Below are 21,922 nucleotides of genomic sequence, written 5' to 3' on the forward strand. Positions count from 1 at the left end.
AATTGTGAAAATTTTCATTTTTCATAAAATTTAAGAATAAAATACAAATTAAAACATTTTTTTTTTAATAAAATTCGGTACATAATCAGAAAAAATATATTATTAAATGTATTTTATGAATACAGACAATGATGTAAATAGAATTTTCATAAAATGTGAATCCAAAATACGAATTATCATAAATGTCAATAACAAATGCTGTAAGATGAACGTAGCATGTAGTAAGGCACTTTCAATTAAGTCCCAAGTTAGTTCTAGCTACCATAACTTTAAATGTCGCTTTTTATGATTTTTGACTGGCGCGACTTTTGGCGCGACTTTATAGTTATGGACCAACCCCATTAGGAAAGTCAACCAGAAATTCCCGAAAAGTTGACAGTTAACAAAGACCGGTCCAAAACAGCTTTTAAATGCAGTTATTGGCCCAAATCAACCACTTGATCGGAAAGATTGACATTTTTCACATTTAACTGATATATTCTTTCACAAAATACTATCTTAAACATTTAAACTTTATCTATTCTGCTCTTACATATGGAGAAAAACAGCGATGTGACAGACTTTCTTGAAATGCGAATCTCCCGAGATTTCACGGTCATATGACGTTATTTCTATTTTTAGTAACATACCATGTGCTCAAGGTTTTTCAAATTCAGAATGACATTTCCCGGTATTTTAGATTATTCTGGCTTGTTTTGTAAACAGTTTGTAGTGTAAATACAAACTCAAAGTAAATATTATTTGAAACTACCTGATTCACACTGAAATCAGTCTTATAATCCACCAGACGTAAGTTGTTAATCACAAATAATAGATTTCAGAAAACGAAAGTAATGTTTACAATTTCAGCAAAAAATGTCAAGGCCGATCAGAAAGTATCCAAATGAAAATTCGTCACGTGACAAAGCGACAATGGCGTCAAAATTGTGAATTTCAGACCGATGAGAGCTTTTTTAATCAGTTGTAAGATGCATTTGAAACATTTGAACCTTAAAATATTCCTCGATGCAGTAATTTATATTCATTCACCAATATATCTAGAAATGTATCCAAGAAAATGAGCATTCTTTGAATTATAGCGTGACATAAATATGTTACGACTCTGGTTGACTTTCGATACGGGGTTGGCTTCAGCGTACAGGTATGTCAATACTATATAAACTGTACGCTGAAGTTTCTTTAGCTAGTCCCAAGTAAATGTTCAGCAGTTAAAAGGGGTCGTTGAATGAGTAATACTTGTGTTCGACAGCACTGAAAAAAGATAAAAGAATCATGTCAATAGTATAGAAACCATTATCGTTTTATCAAAAATACTATATTAATAGCACATTTAAGTAATAAAATCAAGATATATATTACATTTCTTTATTGAAAGCTTTAATCTACATAGTCTTGTTTTAAATCTTTATTTAAACCCTACAATCTACATGTATTTGTACAAAATCTGTATTTAAGCCCTACAATCCACATTTATTTGTTCAATATTTTTATTCAAGCCCTAAAATCTACATGTATTTGTTCAATATCTTTATTTAAGCCCTACTATCTACATGCATTTGTTCAATATCTGTATTTAAGCCCTACTATCTACATGTATTTGTTCAAAATCTTTATTCAAGCCCTACTATCTACATGTATTTGTTCAAAATCTTTATTTTAGCCCTACTATCTACATGTCTTTGTTCAAAATCTTTATTTAAGCCCGGAAATCTACGTGTATTTGTTCAAAATCTTTATTCAAGCCCTACTATCTACATGTATTTGTTCAAAATCTTTATTTTAGCCCTACTATCTACATGTATTTGTTCAAAATTTTTATTTAAGCCCGGAAATCTACGTGTATTTGTTCAATATCTTTATTTAAGCCCTACAATGTACATGTATATGTTCAATAGCTTTATATAAGCCCTTCAATTTACATGTACTTGTTCAATATCTTTATTTCAGCCCTTCAATCTACATGTATTTGTTCAATATCTTTATTTAAGCCCTACTATCTACATGTATTTGTTCAGTATATTTATTTAAGCCCTACAATGTACATGTATTTGTTTCACATCTTTATTTAAGCCCTACAATGTACATGTATTTTTTACATCTTTATTAAAGCCCTACAATGTACATGTATTAATTTTTACATATTATTTAAGCCCTACAATCTACATGTACTTACAAATGTTTTGTATTGTGTCTGATTGATGCCTGGCACCTTTATTTAAGTCCTACCAGCTTTAACAGGGTTTGAATACAGAAATCAGACTAAATTTACATTAATTGTTAACATAGGAACTAACAATTAAAATATGATGAGCCTCATTTTATTATTCAAACTTTTGAATAATTACTAAATTTAACCACTTGTTTTGTGTGTCTAATGACTTTACTAAAACCCTACAATCTATATATACATACACTGGCTCTGAACATAGTCTGACATCTTTATTTAGGCCCTTCAATGCCTGCATTTCTTCCTCCGAGAGACTGAAGTCAAAGACCTGCAAACACAACAACTAACTGTTACATCATGTCATGGGAGGATTTTTTATTGCCTTAAATTCCAAGTATACATGTACTTCAATTTTCTCAATAGTGTTACACAATTTTGTCCTTCCAAAACTTTGACTTAAATTAAAAACAATAGATACAAACCCTATCTGCTATTTTTAAATTTGTTTCATAACATAATGTTGTTTAAGCTGCATACATTTATCTTAAAACTAACTATCACAAATCACAAACAGATCTTTTGCTTTTAACAAAACAATCCAAATATAATTGATGACTATCACAAATCACAAAATAGAGAAATAAAATACGAGTATTCGTCCTTGCCCCCCCCCCCCACCCCATCAAACCCCATTTGCACTAAAGTCATCATTATCTTACACTTGATCTTTTGATTGAAAATCATATATGCTAATCCTCTGCCAAGATTATCTAATAGCCTAATTTACATTATCCTATCAACTCTCTAGATAATATATTGATAAAAAATCATGCCACAAGCCCATGTTACCTTCCGCTGACATTACAATGAATAGACATCTTTCATTCCTCACAATAAACCAGCAGAGCAATTTAGCTCATCAATGTAAAATGGCTCTTGAGGTATTGTGCAGAAACTAATTTTAAGATAAAAGCCGATATGACTACACAGGGAAAGCATGAAACAATGACTTTACAAAACTTACTTGATAGTTCTCCTGTATTCTCTCAGGTTTCACACTTTTTGGCACCGCACTCACACCTAGCTGCAGAAGGAAGCGGAGTATAACCTGCGCAGGCGTCTTATTTTTGGTTTTTGCTATTTCTAATACTTTGGGTTCTTGTAATACTGGCACAAATTGTTCACTGAAATACAGATCAATGGCCCCTAAGTGAGAATATAAGTCAGTTATTATTAATTTAAATATTCTATGACATATTGCTTTTTGACGATGCTGTTTCAGCATACTGTTTCAGCATCGTCTTAAGTTATGATACCATGTAAAAAAATCTTCACAATGGCAACCTTTGTAAAAGACCGAGCCAGTCCGATTGAGATAAAGCTCGGTTCGAGAATACCGAAATCCCCGTAATTACCGAAATTATATATTTTAGTTTTTCACTATCAAACTTGGATAAAAACAATGTTTCATAAGTGATTGTATTGTACTTTGCAATATTCTATATTAATATCCGCAGTATTTTGATAAATAATCAATATTAAGCGGGATTTCGGAAGATTTCGGGGGGGGGGGGGGGGTCGGGGGATTTCGGTAATTACGAGGATTTCGGTATTTCTACACACCCCTCAAGGTCATACAACAATGGCGGCGCCCATGAATCTTCACACTCGTGTCAAAACTTTCTTACAGCATACATCGGCTTGTTTGGCTATTTAGAAACTGTCATTTAGGATATATGAGTTATTTATTAACTAAATCTCCGCTAATGTAACCAATGGATTGAATTCGAAGGATACATTCGATGTGAATGAATACAGGACTTCCTGGATCTTAAGACTTGACAGCTTGACTAGTATTTTATGCCCACAGAACATAGGTTCTGGGGGCATATTAAAATCGCACCGTCCGTCAGTCAGTCAGTCAGTCCGTCCGTCAGGATTAGTTTCCGTTAAATAAGTCAAGCAATTGTCATCAGATCTTAACCAAACTCCATGACAATGTGTAAGGCAATAACATCTAGGTCAAGTTCGATAATCGGCCAAATTGACCCAGACACTCTTGAGTTACGGCCCTTGAATTATCGTAAAATTGGTTTTTTTCTTGTTTCCGCTCAATAATTCAAGCAATTGTCATCAGATCTTCACCAAACTTCATGAAAATGTGTAAGGCAATAACATCTAGGTCAAATTCGTTATCGGCCAAATTGGCCTAGACACTCCTGAGTTACGGCCCTTGAATATTCGTAAAATTAGTTTTTTTCTCGTTTCCGCTCAATAACTCTATCAAATGTCATAGGATCTTCGCCACACTTTTTGAAAATGTGTAAGGCACTAACATCTAGGTCAAGTTCGATAATCAGCCAGATTGACCCAGACACTCCTGAGTTACGGCCCTTGAATCATCGAAAAAGTGTGTGTTTTTTTCTCGTTTCCGCTCAATAACTTGAGCCATTGTCATCAGATCTTCACCAAACTTCAAGAAAATGTGTAAGGCAATAACATCTAGGTCAAGTTCGATAATCGGCCATATTGACCCAGACACTCCTGAGTAACTGCCCTTGAATCATCGTAAAATTGGTTTTTTCTCGTTTCTGCTCAATAATTCGAGCAAATGTCATAGGATCTGTGCCACACTTCATAAAAATCTGTAGGGCAATAACATCTAGGTCAAATTCGATAATCGGCCAAATTGACTCGGACACTCCTGAGTTACGGCCCTTGAATCATATAAAAAAATGTGTTTTTTCTCGTTTCCGCTCAATAACTCGAGCCAATGTCATAGGATCTCTGCCACAATTCATGCAAATATGTAAGGTTATAAGATGTAGATCAAGTTGGATAATCAGCCAAATTGACTAAGACACTCCTGAGTTACGGCCCTTAAACCATCGAAAAATTTAGTTTTTTTCCAAAGGAAAACGAAGTTGTGCATGTTGAATTGTTATTGTCCTATATCAAAACTTTACTTTGTTATGTCCCCCGGTAGGATGGCATATAGCAGTCGCACTGTCCGTCCGTCTTTCTGTCCGTCTGTCGCACTTTTGCGTTTCGGTTTCGAAAAATGCTTGTAACTTATATGTTGATTCAGACCTTCAATTTGGTATGCACGTGTATATGGACAAGGCCTTTTCATACGCACACAAATTTTGACCCCTTTGACCTTGAACATGAACTTAGGGTCAGCGTTTAGGTTTCGAAATCTGCGTTTAGTTTTCGAAAAAGCGTTTTTTGGGGGCATATGTCTTCCGTTGGAGACAGCTCTTGTTAGTTATCAATTTAAGTCACATTTTGCTTTGGAAATTGTATTTGAGCATTGTGCGACTTATTGAATGACTATGATACCCTATATCAACATAAACATGGGATTTGCAGATCACCAAGATGTCCTGAAAACATTGATTACTAAGAGAGTGAGTCTTTACTCATATTACGGGTTTGTATTATTTCTTCTTTCTATTTTAGTACAGTCGATTGGTGTATAGCAGATTTTAGTGAGTAACGGATAGGTTAAAAGTTTATTGCAAAATACTTTTATTTATGTGAAGATTTATAGTGAATACAAAATGCCTATTAGTGTTCAGTCGATTCATGTTTCAGTTGACGTGTATCAATGTTTAACTTACAATTGTTTCTTTTTTCGAAAGCAAAACAAGGTCACGTTATGTACCCACCATTTTTGTGACGAAAGGAAATGTGAAGACGTATGATTTCCTGAATTTTGCAGATTTTGTTTGGTAAACATTATGTTCATTGATGTAATATTGTAGTATAATGTGTCCTTTCTAACAGCAAGAATGCTCAGAAACCAAATTGATGCGTACCACATAAAATAAGCATGAGAGCTGCAACTCGTGATTAAGTGAATAACGGACATGTGGCGACTACATATTCGGGAATGTAAGGGTTGTCTCAAACTAAATGAAAACTCAATTGAAGTTGTCCAATACACATGTGGGTTGGCGCGTGGCTATGATATTTATTAGTAAACACATCATTTTGAATGAAAAATAATAAAACTATAAAGAAAAATCGATTTCTCTGAAAACATAGTTTTCACTATCAAATCTATATATATAACAAGGTATTCAACTCAAAACGACCCGAATATAGGGTGCATAGCTTTGAACAACCATAACTTCTTCAATTGTGCAGCAATTTCCATGAACTCGGTCTTATTAAACGCAGAAATGAAGTTCCTTTTCAGGAAATGTACATATCTTGCAATATGTTTTACAAATGCTGGGTAAAATTTAAAGAAATAACACGATACAAGTGTAATTCGATACAAACCTAAGCGATCCGGTAACTGCTGAATCAGTTTACCCGGAAATGTGCGGTGTAAACAAAAAATATTTGTCGGAATTTTAAAACCGCTGGCATGTTTCAATAGGAAAGACATTTGTCTTTCGAGGTTAAAAGGTTTAATTACTGAATGCATGGTATTTACGTTGAAATGAGCCCCGAAGTCCTTAGCTATCATTTATACACCAATCGACTGTATTAAATATAATTTTTAAGTCAAATGAACTGTGTCACAGTAAAAGAGACATTAAGGCGATTGTGGCCAGTTTGGATCCAGATCAGCCTGCAGTTACTTGAAAGCTGTTTGCTTAAAAGCGGTTTTCTGACAATAACAAATAGTTTAATTGGATACTGATTAGACTGCCCTTTCCCTGTGACATGGCTCAAATAATAGTATTGTCATTAATCAAATTATTTTATTTCGAACATTAATCAAGTTTTTTAAGCTCCACTGGCCAGAGGCCAGCGAGGCTTATGTCATGGTCCTGTGTCCGTCGTGCGTGCGTCCGTGCGTATACTTTTTTTTTAAACATCTCCTAACCAACAAGTCCAATTCTGATAAAACTTCTCACAAATGTTCCTGGGGTGAACCTCTTTCAAATTTGTTCAAATTATGTCCCTGGGATCAAATTTGACCCCGACCCGGGGATCAATAAATTGAACATATGCTTATATAAAGCCTATTTTGTGCGAACTTTAAAAATCTTCTTGTCCATAATAATTGGGCCTAGTGCTACCAAATTTGGTATGTAGTGGCATCTAATAGTCCTCTACCAAATTGTTCAAATTATGCTCCTGCGGTCAAATTTGACCCTGCCCCGGGGATCACAAAAATGAACATACGCTTAAAAAAGGCCTATTTTGTGCAAACTTTAAAACCTTCTTGTCCATAACCGTATGGCATAGGGCTACCAAATTTGGTATGTAGTGACATCAAAATTGTCCTCTGCCAAGTTTGTTCAAATTAAGCCCCTTTGATCAAATTTGACCGTTCCCCAGTGGTCACAAAATTGAACATATGCTTATATTGGGCCTATTTTGTGCAAACTTAAAAAATCTTCTTGTCCATAACCATTGGGCCTATTTCTACCAAATTTGGTATGTATTAAAATCTTAAAGTTCTCTACCAAGTTTTTCGAATTATGCCCCTGGGGTCAAATTTGACCCAGCCCCGGGGGTCACAAAAATGAACATATGCTTAAATAAGGCCTATTTTGTGCAAACTTTAAAAACTTCTTGTTCATAATTATAGAGCCTAGGGCTTCTAAATTTGGTATGTAGTGACATCTAATAGCCCTCTACCAAATTTGTTCAAATTATTCCCCTGGGCTCAAATTTAACCCTGCCCCGGGGGTCAAAAAACTGAACATATGCTTATATAAAGCCTCTTTTGTGCAAACTTTAAAAATCTTCCTGTCCATAACCATTGGGCCTATGGCTACCAAATTTGGTATGTAGTGACATCTTATAGTTCTCTACCAAGTTTGTTCAAATTATGCCCCTGGGGCCAAATTTATATATAAAATATCTCACCCTTCCAACTTTAAATGTCCAGTGGGATGAGGGATAGAAAGAGAAAGTCACATGCTTGAGTACATTTCAACCCATGCGCATTGCACGCTTTTATGCCCCCCTTCGAAGAAGAGGGGGAATATGTCCGTCAACCAGATGGTTTCCAGATGATAACTCAAGAATGCTTATGCCTAGGATCATGAAACTTCATAGGTACATTGATTATGGCTCGCAGATGACCCCTATTGATTTTCAGGTCACTAGATCAAAGGTCAAGGTGACCCAAAATAGTAAAATGGTTTCCGGATGATAACTCAAGAACGCTTAGGCCTAGGATCATGAAACTTCATAGGTACATTGATCATGACTCGCAGATGACCCCTATTGATTTTCAGGTCAAAGGTCAAGGTCATGGTGATCCGAAATAGTAAAATGGTTTCCGGATGATAACTCAAGAACGCTTAGGCCTAGGATCATGAAACTTCCTAGGTACATTGATCATGACTCGCAGATGACCCCTATTGATTTTCAGGTCACTAGGTCAAAGGTCAAGGTCAGGGTGACCCGAAATAGTAAAATGGTTTCCGGATGATAACTCAAGAACGCTTATGCCTAGGATCATGAAACTTCATAGGTACATTGATCATGACTCGCAGATGACCCCTATTGATTTTCAGGTCACTAGGTCAAAGGTCAAGGTCATGGTGACCCGAAATAGTAAAATGGTTTCCGGATGATAACTCAAGAACGCTCATGCCTAGGATCATGAAACTTCATAGGTACATTGATCATGACTCGCAGATGACCCCTTTTGATTTTCAGGTCACTAGGTCGAAGGTTAAAGTCACAGTGCACCGAAATAGTAAAATGGTGTCCGGATGATAATTCAAGAATGCTTATGCCTAGGATCATGAAACTTCATAGGTACATTGATCATGACTCGCAGATGACCCCCATTGATTTTTTAGGTCACTAGGTCAAAGGTCAAGGTCACAGTGACTCAACTTAGAAAAATAGTTTCCGGATGATAACTCAAGAACGCTTACGCCCTAGGATCATGAAACTTCATAGGTACATTGATCATGACTCGCAGATGATCCCTATCGACTTTCAGATCACTAGGTCAAAGGTCAAGGTCACAGTAACTTGACACAGTAAAATGGTTTCCGGATGATAACTCAAGAAAGCTTAGGCCTAGGATCATGAGACCTCATAGGAACATTGATCATGACTCGCAGATGACCCCTATTGATTTTCAGGTCACTATGTCAAAGGTCGAGGTTACAGTGCCAAAGAACGTATTCCCTCAATGGCTGCCACTACAACTGACAGCCCATATGGGGGGCATGCAGGTTTTACAAACAGCCCTTGTTTCACATACAAAAACAGTGGAGCGATACAGGGCCATCATGGCCCTCTTGTTTCTGGTCCCTCGGGATCAATGACTCCAGCACTTTCTTGTTGAGAATTGATTACTGCTTAAGGCGATGCTAGGAGGCATCTTCCATTATCTCTCATGAACTGACTCAATAATACCGAGTCAGCAATATTTGACTTAATTTTTAGTTTGGTTGCTCTGATGAAGGATAGAAAAATGTCAGTATCTTCCTAAAAGCCTAGTGGTAGAGTGTCATCTTTGATTGCAGGAGGATGTGCTGTGGGTTTGATCCCCAGAAGTGACATTGAAAACTAGCCTACTTTGTTATCTAAAAGGCTGCTAAACCTGATATACTAAGATAATGTGAATTTTCTCTCACACGATGGTCATCAGTTATATTATATAAAAACTCACAGCAGTAGTGAACAATGGGACAATAATTAATGAACGCATCTTTCATTTGACTTTGACACTTTGAGTTTGACATGGCCTAGATTTAAATATGTGACTTGACTTTGGGTCAAGTTCCCCAGGGGAACTACATCCCCGTACCCCCATTTTTTTCCGTACCAAAATTGTTTCATACCCAATTTTTTTTCCGTACCCAATTTTTATTTTGTTGCAAAAAAAATTTCGTACCCAATTTTTTTCGGACCCACTTTTTTTCGTAACCAAATTTTTTTTTGGCATAATTTTTTTCGTTCCCAAAATTTGTGTACCAAAATTTTTTTTCGTACCCACATACACAATTGTGATGATGTAGATCAACTTAAATTGATGCTTGTATATATCCATCCTCTTCAAAAGCATCGTCACACCAGTACTGTCAGTACTTTGATATAACTTGTTAAATCATGTCTTAGCAGTATTACTGTTTAACTTATTTGATTGAACATATTGCACTGTATAAACCATTTTCAATTTATAGGTGTAATATGCACACAAAAAAGACATTCCCTTGATTTGTCATGCATAAGAATCAAACAACAGTTTGCCTTAGTGATCTTACAGCTTCTGAGCAGTGTTGTTTATATCCACCATAAGAAACAATATTATTATTTTGACTATTTTTCAATCTAACAAATATTTTTGCAACTCCAATTTGAGCGATTAAAATAAAGGTAACAGCTTAGTTAGCTTCTGCATTGAGTAAGCACTGATTTTTTTTCAATTGTGGACAAACTTTGAACCAAGGTATGCAATGAGAAAGGGCCTACTAACCAATTGCTACTAAAATGTGTGTTGTGCTCCTTGATTCTTGGAGGAAACTCAAACATGTCAAATGATTCTGCCTTGAACTACAGTAACCTTCAAACATTTATAAATCAAATAGAATAGTTTCCATATTCACCAAACAATATGTAGACTTATATCTATACGACTTACGAATATTGGAATATTCGCGAATTTGGAGTCAAGCTTTGCATTAGTTGCCTCTTTCTAAATCATTATCATTTCGAACATTTTGCTCAGGACATTATCAATGTTATGGCTCTTAGTCCATACTTTATTCTTTAGTCTAAGAATGAGTTGATGTATACAGCTTTGTAAACTCACCTCTGGGACCCAGGTGCCCCAAATGTTCCAGGGGCACCTAATGGGGAATATGCCGTCAGAACAACTCCATTCTTATTGCAGAAGTCCAGCAATCTTTCTTGCTGAAGGTGAAGGTGACACTCAACCTAAAAAATTCACAAATCAAATACTGTCACACAAGTTACTTTACAACTTACAAAAGACAAATAATCATATTTTTTTATTCTTTCGGCCTTAGAGAGACCTAGTGACCTGAAAATCAATAGGGGTCAACTGCGGGTCACGATTAATGTACCTATGAAGTGTCATGATCCTAGGCAAAAGCGTTCTTGAGTTATCATCCGAAAATCATTTTACTATTTCGGGTGACCTTTGACCTTTGACCTTGTGACCTCAAAATCAATAGGGGTCATATGCAAGTCATGATCAATCTACCTATGAAATTTCATGATCCTAGGCGTAAACGTTCTTGAGTTATCATCCGAAAACCATTTTACTATTTCGGGTCACCGTGACCTTGACCTTTGACCTAGTGACCTCAAAATCTATAGGGGTCGTCTGCGCGTCATGATCAATCTACCCATGAAGTTTCATGATCCTAGGCGTATGCGTTCTTGAGTTATCATCCGGAAACCATTTTACTATTTCGGGTCACCGTGACCTTGACCTTTGACCTAGTGACCTCAAAATCAATAGGGGTCATCTGCAAGTCATGATCAATCTACCCATGAAGTTTCATGATCCTAGGCGTATGCGTTCTTGAGTTATCATTCAAAAACCATTTTACTATTTCTGGTCACCGTGACCTTGACCTTTGACCTAGTGACCTCAAAATCAATACGGGTCATCTGCGAGTCATGATCAATGTACCTATGAAGTTTCATGATCCTAGGCCCAAGGGTTCTCGAGTTATCGTCTTGACAACCACCTGGTGGACGGACAGACCGACCGACAGACCGACATGAGCAAAGCAATATACCCCCTCTTCTTCGAAGGGGGGCATAAAAAGCCCAAACAGTAATATGTCATACACAAACTTCAAAAATACTAATTAAAAAAATGCATACAACAGCAGTTTAAATTTATAACTAGAGGCAAACTATCTTATACAAAGTAACAGTAATAAAACTGTTACCTACTATTGAATCTACTTCAGTTGGCACATTAATTGTAACTGGTGAACAGGTAAAAGCCTAACAAGTTATATTGTATGGTATAAATTTTTGCCTTCTATACACTACTGTTTAAATATTCTGTACACATCAGTTGGGCTTAAATAGCATTTTATAGTTCGCGAATATTTATATTTAGAGAAATTCTTAGTATGAAAGCTTTTCATCTCCTTGATAATATGAATGAAAGTTCTGAGTTCTGGGAATATAATTACAGTTCAAAAATAAACAACAATAATACCGTAAAAATATATGTGATTCTCAGTTGACCAAACTATGACAATGAGAACTAAATTTTATGTTTTTGAATGACAATAAAATTTGTTTTTTCGTATGTAATAAGGCAATTTTTAATTGTATAAAAATAGCCATAAACTATAACATTCAGAAGTTAATGTTATGGTGTTTTTTTTACATGTAATTTGGTCAGTTAGTTGCGAGAAAACAAAGAAATATATTTTTAAATACATTAATCACCATATTAGGAAAACTGTACTGATGTAGCATGAGTACACAGCAAATATGCAATTAAAAACCTGTTTATACCTAGTTGACTTGTGGTTTAACAACCTGTTAATATCTGGTTGACTTGATGTCTAACACCCTGTTTATACCTGGCTGACTTGTGGTTTTACACCCTGTTAATACCTGGTTGACTTTTGGTAAAACACCCTGTTAATAACCAGTTGATTTAAAGTTTATTACCCTGTTTAAACCTGGATAACTCGAGGTCAAACACTTTGTTAATAACTGGTTGACTTGAGGTAAACACCCTGTTAATGCCTGTTACCTGGTTGACTTCAGGTTAAACACCCAGTTAATACCTGGTTGACTTAATGTCTACCATCCTGTTTATACCTTGTTGACTTGAGGTCTAACACTATGTAAGTACCTAATTGAATGGAGTTCTGACACCCTGTTAATACCTAGTTGACTTGAGGTTTAACAACCTGTTAATAACTGGTTGAATTGTGCTTGAACACTCTGTCAATACTTGGTTGACTTGAGGTTTAACACTCTGTTAATATCTTGTTGACTTGAAGACTAACACTCTGTTAACTTGAGGTTTAACACTATGTTAATAACTGACATGGTTGACTTAAGGTCTAACACCCTGTTAATTCCTGATTGACTTGAGGTTTAATAACTGGTTGAATTGAGGTTTTATACATACCTGGTTGAATTGAAGTTGTACCCTTACCTGATTGACTTGAGGTTTTATCCTGGCCACGTCCAAGACACGCTGCAGTTGTCTGCTGCTGAAGTTGGAGACGCCAATGTTTCGAACTAAACCTTCATCTACACAATCTTCTAGTGCCTAAATGTACAGCAGTCAGTAAAGATACAATGCATGAATGTACACGAGTCAGTATAGACATCCACACAATCTTCCTGTGCCTTATTGTACAGAGGTCATTACCGAAAGGTAGTGCTTGAATGTACAGGAGTCAGTAAAGAAATGTCATTTCAGCCATGTCTTGAAACCAGAGCACCGCATAGCGGGTGCCAACGCTGGGCTGTGGGTGCATTTGTTTTTTTGTTTTTTTTTAAGAGGTCACAGTGATCTTGACATTTGACCTAGTGACCCAAAAATGGGTGTGGCATGTAGAACTCATCAAGGTGCAGCTACATATGAAGTTTCAAAGTTGTAGGTGGAAGCACTTTGATTTTAGAGCCAATGTTAAGGTTTTAGCACGATGTGGATGGCGACCGAGCTGGCTAGGACAATACCTCGGGTTTTCGCAGAAAACAGCCCAGCTAAAAATGGGTATTATGCCATTTATATTAACGCAGTCTGATCTTGAGCTACCATATACCCTATAAAGTCACACAAGTCTTTGTGATCCCATTAGTGGACATTATTACTCTTCATCAGAGTATACAGATGTAGAGGCATGTCTGAAGCTACACTGTACATGTACATGACTTAGTTGTTGTATGCATCAGAGGCACACCTGAAGCTACACTGTACATGTACATGACTTAGTTGTTGTATGCATCAGAGGCACACCTGAAGCTACACTGCACATGTACATGACTTAGTTGTTGTATGCATCAGAGGCACACCTGAAGCTACACTGTACATGTACATGACTTAGTTGTTGTATGCATCAGAGGCACACCTGAAGCTACACTGTACATGTACATGACTTAGTTGTTGTATGCATCAGAGGCACACCTGGAGCTACACTGTACATGTACATGACTTAGTTGTTGTATGCATCAGAGGCACACCTTGAGCTACACCGTACATGTACATGACTTAGTTATTGTATGCATCAGAGGCACACCTGAAGCTACACTGTACATGTAAATGACTTAGTTGTTGTATGCATCAGAGGCACACCTGGAGCTACACTGTACATGTACATGACTTAGTTGTTGTATGCATCAGAGGCACACCTGGAGCTACACTGTACATGTACATGACTAAGTTGTTGTATGCATCAGAGGCACACCTGGAGCTACACTGTACATGTACATGACTTAGTTGTTGTATGCATCAGAGGCACACCTGGAGCTACACTGTACATGTAAATGACTTAGTTGTTGTATGCATCCGAGGCACTCCTGGAGCTACACTGTACATGTACATGACTTAGTTGCTGTATGCATCAGAGGCACACCTGGAGCTACACTGTACATGTAAATGACTTAGTTGTTGTATGCATCAGAGGCACACTTGGAGCTACACTGTACATGTACATGACTTAGTTGCTGTATGCATCAGAGGCACACCTGGAGCTACACTGTACATGTACATGACTTAGTTTCTGTATGCATCAGAGGCACACCTGGAGCTACACTGTACATGTACATGACTAAGTTCTTGTATGCATCAGTGGCACACCTGAAGCTACACTGCACATGTACATGACTTAGTTGTTGTATGCATCAGAGGCACACCTGGAGCTACACTGTACATGTACATGACTTAGTTGTTGTATGCATCAGAGGCACACCTGAAGCTACACTGTACATGTACATGACTTAGTTGTTGTATGCATCAGAGGCACACCTGGAGCTACACTGTACATGTACATGACTTAGTTGTTGTATGCATCAGAGGCACACCTGAAGCTACACTGTACATGTACATGACTAAGTTGTTGTATGCATCAGAGGCACACCTGGAGCTACACTGTACATGTACATGACTAAGTTGTTGTATGCATCAGAGGCACACCTGGAGCTACACTGTACATGTACATGACTTAGTTGTTGTATGCATCAGAGGCACACCTGGAGCTACACTGTACATGTACATGACTAAGTTGTTGTATGCATCAGAGGCACACCTGAAGCTACACTGTACATGTACATGACTAAGTTGTTGTATGCATCAGAGGCACACCTGGAGCTACACTGTACATGTACATGACTAAGTTGTTGTATGCATCAGAGGCACACCTGGAGCTACACTGTACATGTAAATGACGTACTTTTTGTTTGCATCTAAAAAGGCATAGTAGCATAGCGTGTGGATTTCATTCAAAGACTCTCTAATGAACTGTAGAAATACAATTTGAACTACTTTGTTAATCTGCAGGTAAAAACTATTTAGAGTGTTTGCTCTGAAGAATTCAACCATGAGTTATTTTTATTCAACCAATTTTTAATGTCCATGTATCAGAACACATCAGTGTAGGTTATTGACAAATAAAACATTCTAACTATGCAAAAATAATGTAATGTCATGTAATTTTTTAAACTATCAGACTTAAACACATTTTCAATTTAAATGAGAAATGTATTTAACTTTGCTTTGTCGTGATAGGGACTTTATTTTGCATTGTTTACTGGATAGTTTTACAAAAAGTATTGTCTGTCTGTAGAAAAATCAGTGAGTAATCCAACCTTGGTTAATTGGTACTAGATTGACTACCCTTTGTTTAAAAAATTTGAATCAATTGCAACAAATTGGTCACTGGGTTTGCTGTTCTGAACATGTGTTTATTTGTTAATCTATTGGGTGTCAAATGCAGGGTTTGTATAACCAATGTCTATTACTTTATTGCATACACTTATTACAACCGAAAGCATGACAAATCAAAGCGCTGAAGGCACTGAAGTTGTTTGCTATTGCATTATCTTAGACGCAACTCAGTTTTCAAAATTATGTTATAGCTTTTTATATGGCAAGTTTAAAATGAACACAACTCATTCAAATTTATAAAAAGTGTGTCTGAAAGCACAGGTGGAGATGTGTGTGCACTGTTTATCCTCATATTTATGTTATAGAGATAACTTGGACAAAATAACAACAACATGTCCCTTTTTTCACAATTGGTTGCTGCACTGGCAGAATTTTGGTTGCCTTGCTAAAGAATAAAAAGCTTATAATCATGTACATGTTGTGTTATGTGTATCTAATTCTTTATCTATTTTCTTTAAATTATTAAGCTAATGCTCACAACTTATTACTGCAATATACAGTGTCCCCGATAAGCTGTGTATCTGCATATTTCAACTAATTGAAATGTTATTAAATGCAAATAAATAGAATATAATGCTTATGGTATACAAAACCATTTTTACTTCCACAAAAATCTTTTATATTTGATATACCATACTAAAGCCTCAATCAACAAGAAACCATCAGAGACGGGTGATGCTCCCCAAAGGTTTTTTTGTCACAATATTGCACTATATATTCAGATAAAAGGAAACGTCTTGAGGGGCATAACTTTGGACAAAATAATACAATGGATGATTTAGCAACTTAATAATTTCAAAGGGCCATAACTCTCTAAATAAATCATCTAACCAGAACCCATAAATAACATGCGCATCTCCTCAAGGTAGTTAAGCTTCCCATAAAGTTTCATTGAATTCCAGTCAGTAGTTGGGGAGAAATAGCCCGAACAAGAATTGCACTATATTTACAGTTTATAGAAAACTTCAAAGGGCCATAACTCTGTGAAAAATCATTTGACTAGAACCCGCTGATAATATGCACATGTCCTCTTGGTAGTGAAGCTTCCCATAAAGTTTCATTGAATTCCGGTCATTAGTTGCTGAGAAATAGCCCGGACAAGAATTGCACTATATGTACAGTTAATGGAAAATTTCAAAGGGCCATAACTCTGTGAAAAATCATCCGACCAGAACCGGCTGATAATATGCACATCTCCTCTTGGTAGTGAAGCTTCCCATAAAGTTTAATTGAATTCAGGTCATTAATTGCTGAGAAATAGCCCGGACAAAAATTGCGACTATATGCCTTTCTCATTTTCGGTATGTTCTCTTTGAAAATCAATACCTTTCTGCGGCGACGCTTTCATTCAGTTGACAGTTTGATGGCAAGTTCCTGGGTGATTGATAAAAACATTTATTTTTTTTGGGGGGGGTGGGGGGAGAGGGGGGTATTATGTGGGTGTGTGATCATTTAATAGATGATCTTTCAAAAATAAGAAGAAAAAAAAAAAGAAAAAAAAAATTTGGGGGGGGGGGGGTCTGGGGGGGGGGGGTCTGGGGGGGCGTGGGGATGGTTTGGGTGGAGTGCATTGTGGTATGTCAGGTAAGTGTTGTTTTGTCAAACTTTAACATAGATTTATCAATAAATGCATATTCTAAGTATAAAAGGGGCCATAATTCTGTCAAAATGCTTGATACAGTTGTCTGCTCTTGTTTATAGGTTGGGGTCATGTTTGTAAACAGGTATGCAAAATATGAAAGCAATATGTCAAGGGACACAGGAAATATTTGGGATAGTACGCAAACTTTAACATAGATTTATCAATAATATGCATATGCTAAGTATAAAAGGGGCATCAATACTGTCAAAATGCTTCATACAGTTGTCTGCTCTTGTTTGTAGGTTTGGGTCATGATTGTAAACAAGTATGCAAACTATGAAAGCAATATGTCAAGGGACACAGGAAATATTTGGGGTAGTACGCAAACTTTAACATAGATTAATCAATATTATGCATATTTTAAGTATAAAAGGGGCCATAATTCTGTCAAAATGCTTGATACAGTTGTCTGCACTTGTTTATAGGTTGGGGTTATGATGGTAAACAAGTATGCAAAATATGAAAGCAATATGTCAAGGGGCATTGAAAATATTTGGGGTAGTACCCAAACTTTAACATTTGCATGCAAACGCCAACGGGAATGGCAACGCTGAAGCCAGGGTGAGTAGGATAGCTCCACTTTATATATTTCATATATAATAGTCAAGCTCAAAATGTCTCAGAGAGGTTGAAACATGTCCCCTATTGTTTCACCCCAAAATCAATCAATCACATTTTTTTTCAAACCAAGAAGGCGAGAGCCAATATAAGCCAAGTCAGTCAAGTCATTGATTGAGTTACAAACTGTGTAAACATGCAATTAACATTTTAAAAAAAAAATTAAAGAAAGTATGTGAGTAAAAAGCATCACAAGAGTTTAAAAATTCATATCCCTGATAAGAAATTGTTTACATTGATGAAACAGAAAAGAAAGTGAAATGTGCATACGTGCTTACTGCATGGAGTTTAATTCAAAAAGTGTATAGTCTGCAGAAGGAATACCTTACATTTTGATCTATTTCAAAAATTAAATCACCATATTTTTCAAATTCAATGGGTGAAAATCGCTATTTCTCAAAAAGTAAATGGGGTAATTAATATATATCCCTTTTCTTGACCACTTAAGAAGTAAATACACAAACTTTAGTGCCCACTTTACAATCTTTTTCTTAGAAACCATAGAATTGCACGCTGAATAATACAAATGGCTTTCAGTACTTTTATTAAGCACTTATTTTTTGAAAACAAGAGCTGTCACCATAGAATGACTGTTTCCCCCTATAAACGCTTGATAGAAATTATGAGCTTTTTTCGAAACCTAAACGCAGATATTGAAGCCTAAACGCGGACCCTAAGTTCAAGGTCAAGGTCACAGGGGTCAAAATTTGTGTGCGTATGGAAAGGCCTTGTCTATATACACATGCATGCCAAATATGGAATTGCTATCTGAAGCGACATAGAAGTTATGAGCATTTTTCGAAACCTAAACGCACAGTGTGACGGACGGACAGTCCAATCACTATATGGCCTCCTTCGGGGGCATTAAAACAAGAGCTGTAACCATAGAATGACTTATGCCCCCTGCATGATCAAAGTGATGACTTTTTTTCGAAACCTAAACGCAGATTTTGTAACCTAAACTCAGACACTAAGTTCAAGGTCAAGGTAACAGCCTAGGGGTCGAAATTTGTGTGAGTATGGAAAGGCCTGGTACATATATACATGCATGGAAGTTATGAGCATTTTTCGAAATCTAAACACAAAGTGTGACGGACAGATGGACGGACAATTTGATCACTATATGCCTTCCTTCGGGGGCATAAAAAAATAATTTAAAAAACTTATTTTCTTTGATTGATGCATATAGCTTGAGAAACTGGTCGAAAACCAGCAAACGTGCCTGATTTAGGCACTTAAGATGTGAATATTAACTTATAGTTTTAGTCATCTTCTGTTGTTTTCATTTAAAGATGTACTAATGACGAGAGAGCAGTGATGTGCCTTGATCTCTCAATAGTGCATTAGGGATTGGCTGGCTTTAGACCCAGGGAAATAATTTGGACAAACATTTTTAGACCAATTTAAAATATAACACACCATATATTTAATCTTGGACCCTTGGGGTGTTCAGAGAAGAAGAGATAATTAGGTAATTTACACCGTAAGTGTACAAAAATCACATGACATGGGGCATGTCAAGTTTGACAGCTGTGACATGATTTGTACATCCTGAGAAGAGTACCTCTGTAAGATGTTATTTAGTAGTCTTTGTTATAATATTCCAATTATTTGGTGGATTAAATGCAAAGCAGTCAATATGATTGGTAACATTTTTCTCCATAAAAGTTTTAGTAGCCACTTATTTTTTCAAAGTAGCCAGCAACTAAGAATAAAAAAAACTGGCGTTTTTTTCAGTTTTGAATTGACATTTTGAGGAAAAGTAGCTGGAGCCAACTTTGATCAGTTGATCAGCTGTCAAAAACTAGATGGGGCAATATGTGATTTTCAGTTAAGTTGATTAATTGTTTGCTGTTCACTGTTTTTTTTTAATAATTTAGAAATTAAAACAATGTTTCTATTAACACCAGAATACAATGAAATCTTTTTTTTATAACAACTTGCTGAAATAAATCTTCAACCCTAAAGTTTCGATGAGTTCCCGTACCTTCCAGGTGTCCACATAGTCCACATCTGAGAAGACCACTTTGCCATTCTCATCTCTAGGCATGAACTCCTCGCCTTCCTGTAAATACGGGGTGTACCAGTCAGAAGGGAACATCAGTAAAATCATTCATCGCACAAAGTGAGAAAACAAATATTCAAACAAAAATTTGGTTTCCTTAATCTGTTAAGTTTAAGCATGTCTTATTAAGCTCAATGGCATCCAAGGCTTATTGAAACACTTTCAAGTTACTTTTCTTGGAAGAACCAGAACTGGGTGTTTTTGGAGGAAATCTTGAGACTGTTCTCAGAATGTGGATCCAACCCCAGAGCTCCTTATCATGAGCCAGACCTCATATCAACCAGAAGGTGACGAGGGACTGTAATACTGTAGCTCTGGTGCTTAGGTAACACATTACCCATTTAATAGTAATTTAAATGAAGTTATATTCTCTTTAATTATATGAACTTTGAATTGGAAAGAAATTGCTTACTTGCATATTTGGTGTTCCCTTACAGGGTGTTTAAATTCAACTTTAATTTATCTTTTACGTAAGTGAAAGACTTTATCATATCATACTTCATCATATTTCCATTGTTTTTTTATAATTCAGCACTATTTATACCTCCAATAAACATGGCACAATAATGCCATTGTCATAACTATTAAACCATACTTTCAGTTAATATCTAACCATATATGCCATTGGCCAATGGATTAGGTAGAGGTCAAGGTACTTGACCCCAAGGTCATCTAGGGACTTCTTCAAGCTTGCCCTTACAAGGTCCGGCCTGTGGCAGGTGTTCCATAACTAAAACAGAACAATCTCGATAATTGAGCCAGGCTCTAGGAATCTGGGCTTAATGCATATTCATAGTGTCTGTACAGTATTGATCACATCTATTTAGAACTATTGATTTAGATGGAATAATAATCATAACATATATTATGACCCTTTATACATGTGTAAAATTTCAAATGGCTATATTGACATGTGGTTTACAAACACAATGTCCCCTGCTGCTCTCTGAAGCCACACAGCAGCTATTTTAGGGAAAATTGGAAAGTCCAAGGACTTATTTTTCATCAAAATCATTCATCGGAACTAAACTCAAACTTTATCTATTAGTCATGTAAGTAGACTCACACCCAAAAATATGGTCAGTATCCATAAGTGTTTTGGTAGAAAAATGTTTAGTCCAATGCCCGTAACAAAGTCAAAAATTCATGGAACAGAACGAAACTCTAACTTGATCTGAAGTCATGCTTGTAGACTCGCTCACCAAAATTCACATCCAAAAAAAAACTGTCATTTTAGAAACAATTTATAAGCCTGGCCTGTAACTTTGCCAAAAATCAATAGGCCGTAACGAAACTCTAACTTGATCTTACAGTCATGCAGGTACATACCAAACTATCTTAAAGAATGAAGGAAAAAACTCTGAAAACAGAATACCGGAGGGATTGGCAGGCAGACAGATCAACGGCCTGACAGACAGACAGACAGCTCAACTGCTATATGCCACCATACAGGGAGCATTAAAAGGGGTATAAATCTGCTTGATTTGCATGTTGTATCTATGGTTGTATGCATTTGAAGGAAATCAAGTCCTTTTAGCAAATGTGTGTTATGACACTGAAAAATAAATAGGCCAATAATTAAGGAAACTGGGC

The 21,922-nt window shown here is 36.4% G+C and overlaps 1 protein-coding gene and 1 long non-coding RNA gene across 4 annotated transcripts in view; both read right to left on the minus strand.

The window, feature by feature from the left end:
- LOC127851148 (1,5-anhydro-D-fructose reductase-like) overlaps positions 1-21,922 on the minus strand; it is a 26,487-nt gene continuing 4,565 nt past the window's right edge. Inside the window, exons 4-10 of the mRNA XM_052384735.1 lie at positions 20,943-21,059; positions 20,252-20,329; positions 13,269-13,385; positions 10,917-11,041; positions 3,192-3,351; positions 2,413-2,495; positions 1-1,251 (exon numbers count right to left, since the gene is read on the minus strand). Coding sequence (XP_052240695.1) covers positions 1,209-1,251; positions 2,413-2,495; positions 3,192-3,351; positions 10,917-11,041; positions 13,269-13,385; positions 20,252-20,329; positions 20,943-21,059 — 723 coding nt within the window. The 3' untranslated portion in view covers positions 1-1,208. The remainder of the gene's footprint in view (positions 1,252-2,412; positions 2,496-3,191; positions 3,352-10,916; positions 11,042-13,268; positions 13,386-20,251; positions 20,330-20,942; positions 21,060-21,922) is intronic.
- On the minus strand, positions 13,392-17,369 carry LOC127851241 (uncharacterized). Of its 3 annotated transcripts, none has more exons than XR_008035711.1 (3): positions 15,479-17,369; positions 14,415-15,310; positions 13,392-14,302 (listed from the first exon to the last, which is right to left on the minus strand). It is a non-coding gene; the product is annotated as an uncharacterized LOC127851241 (long non-coding RNA). The 3 variants fall into 3 exon arrangements; XR_008035710.1 differs by lacking the exon at positions 15,479-17,369 and having other exon boundaries at positions 14,415-14,582; positions 14,975-15,397; XR_008035712.1 differs by lacking the exon at positions 15,479-17,369 and having other exon boundaries at positions 14,415-14,694; positions 14,975-15,397.

The sequence above is a fragment of the Dreissena polymorpha genome, chromosome 1, assembly GCF_020536995.1.
Source record: "Dreissena polymorpha isolate Duluth1 chromosome 1, UMN_Dpol_1.0, whole genome shotgun sequence".
NCBI classification, from domain to species: Eukaryota; Metazoa; Mollusca; class Bivalvia; order Myida; family Dreissenidae; genus Dreissena; species Dreissena polymorpha.